This window comes from Cebus imitator, unplaced genomic scaffold, assembly GCF_001604975.1.
Source record: "Cebus imitator isolate Cc_AM_T3 unplaced genomic scaffold, Cebus_imitator-1.0 Scaffold36, whole genome shotgun sequence".
Taxonomy (NCBI): Eukaryota; Metazoa; Chordata; class Mammalia; order Primates; family Cebidae; genus Cebus; species Cebus imitator.
The window spans coordinates 5086105-5095376 of record NW_016107351.1 but is presented as its reverse complement, the minus strand read 5'-3'; the positions used below and the strand labels follow the sequence as shown (position 1 = coordinate 5095376).

Below are 9272 nucleotides of genomic sequence, written 5' to 3'. Positions count from 1 at the left end.
TGTGTGAGCGTGTGTGACCGTGCCAGCGTGTGTGAGCGTGTGTGACCGGTGTGACCATGCCAGTGTGTGTGAGCGTGTGTGACCGCACCAGCGTGTGTGAGGGTGTGTGACCGGTGTGAGCATGCCAGCGTGTGTGACCGGTGTGACCATGCCAGCGTGTGTGAGCGTGTGTGACCGGTGTGACCATGCCAGCGTGTGTGAGCGTGTGTGACCGCGCCAGTGTGTGTGAGCGTGTGTGACCGGTGTGACCATGCCAGCGTGTGTGAGCCTGTGTGACCACGCCAGTGTGTGTGAGCGTGTGTGACCGTGCCAGTGTGTGTGAGCGTGTGTGACCGGTGTGAACATTCCAGCGTGTGTGAGCGTGTGTGAACGCGCCAGCGTGTGTGAGCCTGTGTGACTGTGCCAGCGTGTGTGAGCGTGTGTGACCAGTGTGACCATGCCGGTGTGTGTGAGCATGTGTGGGAGTCTGTGGGAACGTGACGAAGAGCATGCGAATATGTGCGGATCTGTGGCTGCGTGTGAGGCCACGTGTGACTGAAGGGGTGATGCTGAGGCCACATGTGGCTGAATGTGTGAATCTGAGTGTCTATGGGAGCATGGCAGTGTGGGAGTGTGTGACTGCATGTGACAGCGTTTCCTGCACCTGTCCCTCCCACGCCTACCTTGCCTGGCCCACCCTGCCCTCAGCTGCCTCTGTCCCCACCCTTCCTGGCAGGTGGAGCTGGAGGAGAGCCGTCACTTCCAGCTGATGCAGCAACAGACCCGAGCCCAGAGGGTCTGCCACCTGCTCTCCTACCTTCGGGTCAACGTACTCATCGGGCTCCTTGTGGTTGGGGCCATCAGCGCCATCTTCTGGGCTACCAAGTACTCACAGGACAACAAGGAGGTGCCAGGCAATTACATTCATTTAATCCTGACCAGAACTGCGTGGTGGGGGGAGATGGGATGATCCCATTTTACAGATGAGGAAACTGAGGCTCAGAGAAGTTAAATTGGTCGTAACCACCACAGGTCACGGCCAGGGCAGGCGGGTTCCCACCGGATATCCCCACAGACTGCCAGGCTGCTGAAGGGAATGGCCTGTGGGCTTCCTTATTCCCAGCCTGCCCCAGAGGTACACTTTAGGGCAGGGAGCTGACAGGGCCCCCCCAACATGCAGCTCCTCTGACCTGCCTTTTCCCGCAGGAGTCCCTGTTTCTGCTGCTCCAGTACCTGCCCCCTGGGGTCATCGCCCTGGTCAACTTCCTGGGTCCCCTGCTGTTCACATTCCTGGTCCAGCTGGAGAACTACCCTCCCAACACCGAGGTCAACCTCACCCTGATCTGGTGAGTGCCACCTTTGGTGGGGACAAGTGGGCACGTGGCGAGTCTGCCCCCTGCTGCTCTGTTTTCCTTTTTGTTTTTTGGAGTGCAGGGGCGCTATCTTGGCTCACTGCAACCTCTGCCTCTCTGCCTCTCGGGTTCAAGCAATTCTCCTGCCTCAGCCCCCCGAGTAGCTGGGACTACAGTCTCCCGCCACCATGACTGGCTAATTTTTGCATTTTTAATAGAGACAGGGTTTCACCATGTTGGCCAGGCTGGTCTCGAACTCCTGACCTCAGGTGATCCACCGCCTAGGCATCCAAAAGTGCTGAGATCACAGGCATGAGCCACTGCACCTGGCCAACGTTCTCTTTCGGTTGTCACCTGGCACCTGGGGTCCCCAGCTGAGAGGCTTCCCCGTTCACTAGTGGCCCAAGGGAAGGCAGGTGGACACCTCACAGCACACAACCTCAGGGCCCCATGTCTAAGGCTTTCCAATCCCCCACCTCCGAAGGAAGCCTCCAGTCTGGACCAAGCTCCGGCCATTCAGTAGGGCAAGGGACTGCAGCCAGGGGTGCTGGGAATGGGCTTCTCACACAGAAAAACTGGCAACACGGGACATGCAGAGCTTCTACACCCTGAGGGCTTACATGCTTACCTGGACAGCCCTCACGTGACCTGTTCCTACTAAAATAGTGAAACCCCATCTCTACTCAAAATACAAAATCCCAGGCTGGGATGGTGGCTCATGCCTGTAATCCCAGCACTTTGAGAGGCCGAGGTGGGCAGATCACCTGAGGTCAGGAGTTTGAGACCAGCCTGGCCAACCTGGTAAAACCCCATCTCTCAAAAAAAAAAAAAAATATATATATATATATATATCTCCCCTTTGAAGGATGAGGAAACTGAGGTTCACATGGGTGAAGTGCCCAGCCAAAGCCAAGCTCATCGTGCCTGCCAGGGGCAAGTTAAAAGTAAGCCCTTGACCTCCTGGGCTGCAGCTATCCTCCCGCTGGAGCTGCCAGGACTACCACCCCAAGGCTCTGCCACCCTCTGTCTCAGCACTTAGATCCTGTCTAGATCCTCTACTTCTCCACCCCTCACCCCGCCACAGAAATTCTGTGTGAAGCCCACCTGAGCTCCCACTGGCTCCTCTCCCGCCCCCCACCCTCACCTGCCACCTGCCCTAACTGCTTTTCCCTCTGCTTCCTCAAAGTCAGCTGTGTTTGGTTTGCTTTGAAACTTTAGTTTTTGAGGGCAGGCGCGGTGGCTCACACCTGTAATCCCAGCACTTTGGGAGGCCAAGGTGAGCGGATCACCTGAGGTCAGGAGTTTGAGACCAGCCTGGCCAACATGGTGAAATCCCGCCTCTACTAAAAATACAAAAAATTAGTCAGACATGATGGGGGAGCCTGTAATCCCAGCTACTCGGGAGGCTGAAGCAGGAGAACCACTTGAACCTGGGGGCAGACATTGCAGTGAGTGGCCATTGTGCCACTGCACTCCTGGATGAGAGAGTGAGACCGTCTCAAAAGAAAAAACAAAACAAAACAAGAAACACCTTTATTTTTTGAAGAGTTTACAACACATGCATGTACTAAAAAATTCAAAATGCTCGGCCGGGTACGGTGGCTCACGCCTGTAATTCCAACACTTTGGGAGGCTGAGGTGGGCGGATCATGAGGTCAGGAGTTCGAGATCAATCTGGCCAACCTAGTGAAACCCCGTCTCTACTAAAAATGCAAAAAATTAGCCAGGTGTGGTGGTGGGCACCTGCAATCCCAGCTACTCGGGAGGCTGAGGCAGGAGAATCGTGTGAACCTGGGAGGCGGAGGTTGCAGTGAGCTGAGATTGTGCCATCACACTCCATCCTGGGTGACGGTACAAGACTTCTTCTCAAAAATAAGTAAATAAATAAAAATGCTTAACAGGATGAAGATTTAAAATATAAACCCTTGGACTGAGCTGAGTGGCTCATGCCTGTAATCCCAACACTTTGGGAGGCCAATGTGGGAGGATTGCTTGAGCCCAGGAGTTCAAGACCAGCCTGGCCAACACAGCAAGACCCCCATCTCTACAAAAAATTAAAAACTTAGCTGACCTTGGTGGTGCACACCTGTAGTCCCAGCTGCTTGGGGGGCTGAGGGAGTAGGATGGCTTGAGCCCAGGAGTTTGAAGACACAGAGCTGTGATCGCACTAGGGCCCTCCAGCCGTGGTGACAGAGCAATACCTTGTCTCTAAGTAAAAAAGCTCTCACCTACCCCTGCCTCCCTCAACAGGAGAAGCACCGTTCCTAGCCGCTCTCTAGCCCTGTATCAGCAGTGGGAATGTCCATCCTTAGAGATCACACGTGGCCGGGCACAGTGGCTCACGCCTGTAACCCCAACACTTTGGAAGGCCAAGACGGGAGAATCACTCGAGCCCAGGCATCTGAGACCAGTCCAGGCAACATGACAAGACCCCATCTCTACAAAAAATACAAAAAAATTAGCTGGGCGTGGTGGCACACAGTCCTAGCTACTAGAGGAGTGAGGTGTGAGGATCACTGAAGCCCAGGAGGTCAAGGCTGCAGGGAGCTGTGATTGCATCACTGCACTCCAGCTGAGCAATGGAGTAAGACCCTATCTCAAAAACAAACAAATCAGATAACAGGCATGTGACGATGTTTCGGTTTAGGCAATCACATCTGTGTGGTCTGGCCATGCATCGTGAAGTGCATTTGTGCGGCACATATGTGTGACATGCAGGCTCATGTCAGTGGACTTGGATGTCCACAGGTGGTGGAGGAAGGAGGCGCTTGCCTGCAGTCAGGATCCTGAAAAGGCCACAGGCTTCTCCACGGCAGGGCTTGGCGCCCATGTTCTCCACACCAGGTGTGGGGGACGTGGCTGGACTGTGCAGTGTTTCTCAAACTGCTTTAAAAACAGAACACTTGGCTGGGCTCGGTGGCTCACGCCTGTAATCCCACCACATTTGGAGGCCGAAGCGGGTGGATCACCTGAGGTCAGGAGTTCAAGACCAGCCTGGCCAACGTGGTAAAACCCTGTCTCTACTAAAAATACAAAAAATCAGTCAGAAATCACTTGAAACCGGGAGGCAGAGGTGGCAGTGAGGCGAGGTCATGCCGCTGAACTCCAGCCTGGGCGGCAGAGTGACTCGTTCTCAAAAAAACCACAGAACCCTTTTTCCCATGAGTCATCTGGAGACTCGGACCCTGGGAACACACTTTTAACCATGTTGCCGAAGACAGAGCTGGTTGGAAGGAGGCTGGGCCCAGGACACAACACGATCCCACGATGTCACTTAGACATCAGCCACATTCGTAGCCTGGGGGAAGCCCGGTGCCCATGTGCCTGGGCCCCTCTGCCTGACAAGGTCCCCGCCCCCAGGTGCGTGGTACTGAAGCTGGCCAGCTTGGGGATGTTCTCCTTCTCTCTGGGTCAGACCATACTGTGCATCGGCAGAGACAAGACCAGCTGTGAATCCTACGGCTACAACGCTTGTGATTATCAGGTGGCTGGCAGCCTGGTGGGGCCTGTCCCTCCCTTCCTTCTCCCCAAAAGCCCACCTCAAACTGTGCTGAGCCCTGTTCCTGCCCCTTAGTCACCTTTGAGAGCAGTTGTGAACAGAGCTGCCTGCACCGTGGCACACCCCCAGGGGGCGCCACTGCTGCCATGTGGTGTCATGAGGCTGCCCTGGGGGGTTTCTGCTCTAATCCCATTCTCAAGGCCTGGGTTTCCACCTAGCGATTCTGTCAGACTCCAGGCAAGGCGCCTGTGCCATAGAGACACCCACAAGAGGCTAAGGGCAGGGAGGGTGGGCCGTGAGTGGTGACTAGTCCCCCTCCTCTGTACCCCAGTGCTGGGAGAACTCTGTAGGGGAGGAGCTGTACAAGCTGAGTATCTTCAACTTCCTCCTCACCGCGGCCTTTGCCTTCCTGGTCACCTTGCCTCGGAGGTGAGTGACGGTGGCACTCACATGGCCATCGGGCATGTTGGGGGATGGCCAGTGGCTACAGCCAAGGGTGAGCGGGTCCAGCGTGGAGCCCAGGAGTGAATGACAGGCTGCGGCCACGACCGATGCGGCTCACACATCCGTCTGGAGTGGTGGGTACCTGGATCCTCCGTGGGCCCTCTTGTCCCTGCAGGTTGCTGGTGGACCGGTTCTCAGGCCGGTTCTGGGCCTGGCTGGACCGGGAGGAGTTCCTGGTGCCCAAGAATGTGCTGGACATCGTGGCGGCGCAGACGGTCACCTGGATGGGCCTCTTCTACTGTCCCCTGCTGCCCCTGCTGAATAGCGTCTTCCTCTTCCTCACCTTCTACATCAAGAAGGTGATGGCTCACGGCTGGGTGGGCGCCTTGAGCCGGCCTTGCTCCCTGCTCCTGCCCGCTTCCCTGGCCTCAGCGCCTGGGGTCTGCACACCTGGCTGACCCCTGGTTGTGTTGCTTACGCCCCCAGTACACCCTCCTGAAGAACTCCAGGGCGTCTTCGCGGCCCTTCCGAGCCTCCAGCTCCACTTTCTTCTTCCAGCTGGTGCTCCTCCTGGGCCTGCTCCTGGCCGTGGTGCCCCTGGGCTATGTGGTCAGCAGGTGAGGGGAGGAGGAGGGGCACATGGAGGCTGGCAGGGGCAGCTCCTCACCCAGGACCCTGACGCCAGCCGCCCTTGGCCATCTCTCTCCAGCATCCACTCCTCGTTGGACTGTGGCCTCTTCACTAACTATTCAACCCCCTGGCAAGTGGTCCCAGAGCTGGTGGCCCTTGGACTCTCGCCCCTTGGCCAGCGTGCCCTCCACTACCTGGGCTCCCACGCCTTCAGCTTCCCGCTCCTCATCATGCTCAGGTGCTCAGGGCAGCAGGGCTCATGGAAGGGGGCACCTGGAAGGGGAAGTCTTCCATGGGGGTGGCAAGCCTGTGCACCCGCAGCCAGGAGCCAGATTTGGGAAGCCAAGGGAAGTAAGGGCCCCTGAAAAGGAGGCACCTCCTGGGCCCACTGTCTGTGCTGCTGTGGGGATTGCAGGATCACCAGGGAAGCACCATGTCTGGGCAGCCACAGCCGCTGAGCTATTGGTATTGCTGTGCTAGAGGTGAGGGCATGGGGGCCCTGTGAGGAAGGAGAGGACAGTCCCATCCTCAGATACAGCGGTGTGCAGTGAGGAGACCCCAGTATCGAGTGTTGAAGAGATTGAAATGGGGAGAGAGGAAGTTAGGGAGAGGTGCCTGTGGCCACAGGGGCAACTGACAATGAATCTCCTTCCAACCCAAGCCTTGTCCTGACCGTGTGCATCTCCCAGACCCAGGCCAATGCCAGGGCCATCCACAGGCTCCGGAAGCAGCTGGTGTGGGTGAGTGTCCTTGGGGCTGGCAAGGGGATGGCAGCTTCAGTGGAAACCCTTCCCTGTGTGTGTGGCCTAGAGCCTAGGACAGGGCTGGTCTGGAGGGTGTGGCCTCAGGCTGAGGGTAAAGACGGGGAAGGGGAGGAAGGGAATGGCTAGGGCTCCTGAGACAGGGAGCCAGACCTGGTAAAGCATGACCTTAGGGGCCAGGCCTCGGCCTGTGACCCCAATGCTTTGGAGGCCCAGGCAGGAGGATCAGATAGCTTGAAGCCATGAGTTCAAAGCCAGCCTGGGCAGCAAAGCAAGACCCCCCCATCTCTACCAAAAACCAATAATTAATTATTTAAAAAGAGAATATGGCTGAGTGCAGTGGGTCATGCTGAGGCGTGAAGACTGCTTGAGTTCAGGACTTTGAGACCAGGCTGAGCCACATAGCAAGATCTTCTCTGTACTAAAAATTAAAGAAATGAGCTAGGCGTGGTGGCTCGCACCTGTAGTCGCAGCTACTCTAGAGGCTGAGGTGGGAGGATTGCTTGAGCCTAAGAGGCGGAGGCTGCAGTGAGCTGTGTCTTGCTACTGCACTCCTGCCTGGGCAACAGAGCGAGACCCAGTCTCAAAAAAAAAAAAAAAAAAAAGATACGACTTGAGACTTGGGGACAGAGGCTTAATAGAGCTCGGGCAGAGCAGTGACATGGCTAAGGCGTGGCCTCAGGGTGGGGCCTCTAACGGGGCGTGGCCTTGGGCTGCGGACTCTTAGAGGGCGTGGTCTATATCTGCATGGGGTGGGACCCTGGTGGGGCGTGGTCTCAGGATGCGTTGTGGGCGGGCCTCTTGGAGGGCGTGGTCTAGAGCTGTATGGGGCGGAACTCTGGTGGGGCGTGATATCTGGAGGGGGCGTGGCCTCTGGCTACTTCCGGGGCGGGTGGTCCCGTGGGCCACGGAGCGGCTGCCGCGGCTGCCCTGACACCCGCTCGTGGGAAGCAGCGCCTGTCGCAATTCGCCGCTCGCTCTTCTCACAGCAGGTTCAGGAGAAGTGGCACCTGGTGGAGGACCTGTCGAGACTGCTACCAGACCCAGGCCCGAGGGACTCTCGGGGCCGGGAGTCCCCTGCTTCCCGAGCTTCGCGCCCACGGTCCTTCTGCCCAGGATTCCCGTGCCCTGGCTCCCCGGGACCCCGGGACCCGCGGCCGGGCTTCTCCGTCGTGGACGCCCTGGGGCTCCGCTCCCCTTGCCCTGGACCACATGGTACCCCGGCCTCCACCCACAGAGTCCGCTTTCCCAGCGGCCCGGAGCTGTAAACCCGACCCCGGTCCCCCAGGCCTCCTTACTCCACCTTCCAGGACCCTGGTGACCACCGACCCCTCATTGGCTCCAGGACCTCCCTCAGGGGTCCCCAAAGATGGACACACACCCCCAGGGGCATCAGAAAGAACATATGGGAATATTCTATCTGTATTTTTATCTCACCCTTTAAAATGTCTATTTTTTTATTGCATATTTTATAATATACGTAATCTATTAGTATAGTGTCTCATGAATGCAATTTTTTTAAGAGTGTGTTCTGATTTTTTTTTTAGAGCCGTGAGTGCAATTTATACGCATTTATTGGGAATGCTCAGAAGTTGTTTACTGATGGGAGTGCCATCAGAAGAGTCTGGGGACCACCTCCTAAGGAAGGGAAGAGCTGGCCACAGTTAGAGCAAGCCTGTAGGGGGACCTGCTCTGTGTTCCAGCTGCAAACTGCACCATCCCCTCCTGTTACTCTTCCTTCACCTGAGACAGTCGAGGCCACAGCGTCAGCCAGGGCCAGAGCTGGGATTTGAACCCAGGCACTCGGGCTCCAGAGCCACACTGCCCCAGCGTGGGGCTTACAGGCTGCTCCTGGCCCTAACTGAGGGGCCAACTGAAGCCTGGAAAGCAGGTGCTGGGCCAGCATCTCCCTGGCGGGAATCCTCTCCAACCAGCCTAACTCAGCAGCCTCAGGTCCACAGAGCTGCCTTGGGAAACTCGGCAGAGCCCTGGCTTCCTGCAGAGCCCTGTTCTTCCAGTCTGCTTCACGGCTCCCTGGTTGAGCCAAGCTTGCAGATCCGTGGGGTGAAGGTACCCACACCGCCTGGGCCTTAGTGGTGTGTGCGGACCTGCAGTATAAGGGTTACCAAGTGTGAGTGGCAGGCGGGGGCCCATGCAGGTGAGGCAGCTGGCAGCAAGGGCAGGGCTGGGACCCCCTCCCAAGGCTGTGTCTGACATTCTTGAGCCTGTTCAGGGTTCCTTTTCCAAGCCTCCTGCCCTCCCGCCCCCACCCCTGCCATGCTGCAGTGACTCTAAACCTCTCAGCCTTGGAGAAGCTGCTATAAGCTGGCCACATCCCAGCGACTCTGATGTGGTTGGTCTGGGTGTGGCCAGCAGCCAGGGCATCGGGACTTTTCCACGCTCCCAGGTGACTCACCCACAGCTGGGGCTGAGAACTGTCAGGAGGGAAAGTCAGAAGTCCCAGGATGCACCTGAAAAGCCTCTAGCTCCACCAGTGACCAGCTCCTGGCCAGACTCTTGGCCGGGACTCAGCCAGCACCCGAGAGGCCTCTCGCCTTCAGGGCTGGGGACTTCTTCACGTGGTCATCAAAGACTTGGCCAGTTCCA

The 9272-nt window shown here is 57.4% G+C and overlaps 1 protein-coding gene across 6 annotated transcripts in view; it reads left to right on the top strand.

Annotated features, from left to right (window-relative positions):
• Positions 1-8163, top strand: part of TMC8 (transmembrane channel like 8) — a 17233-nt gene extending 9070 nt beyond the window's left edge. For 4 of the 6 annotated variants that reach the window (XM_037737223.1, XM_017525025.2, XM_037737222.1 and 1 more), the window contains 9 exons: positions 716-886; positions 1186-1325; positions 4692-4815; positions 5162-5259; positions 5450-5633; positions 5761-5891; positions 5984-6142; positions 6566-6644; positions 7655-8163. In XM_037737223.1, the coding sequence (XP_037593151.1) occupies positions 716-886; positions 1186-1325; positions 4692-4815; positions 5162-5259; positions 5450-5633; positions 5761-5891; positions 5984-6142; positions 6566-6644; positions 7655-7933 (1365 nt within the window). In that variant the 3' untranslated portion in view covers positions 7934-8163. The remainder of the gene's footprint in view (positions 1-715; positions 887-1185; positions 1326-4691; positions 4816-5161; positions 5260-5449; positions 5634-5760; positions 5892-5983; positions 6143-6565; positions 6645-7654) is intronic. The other 2 variants (XM_017525024.2, XM_017525022.2) reach the window with 2 other exon arrangements.
• The last annotated feature ends 1109 nt before the right edge of the window (positions 8164-9272 follow it).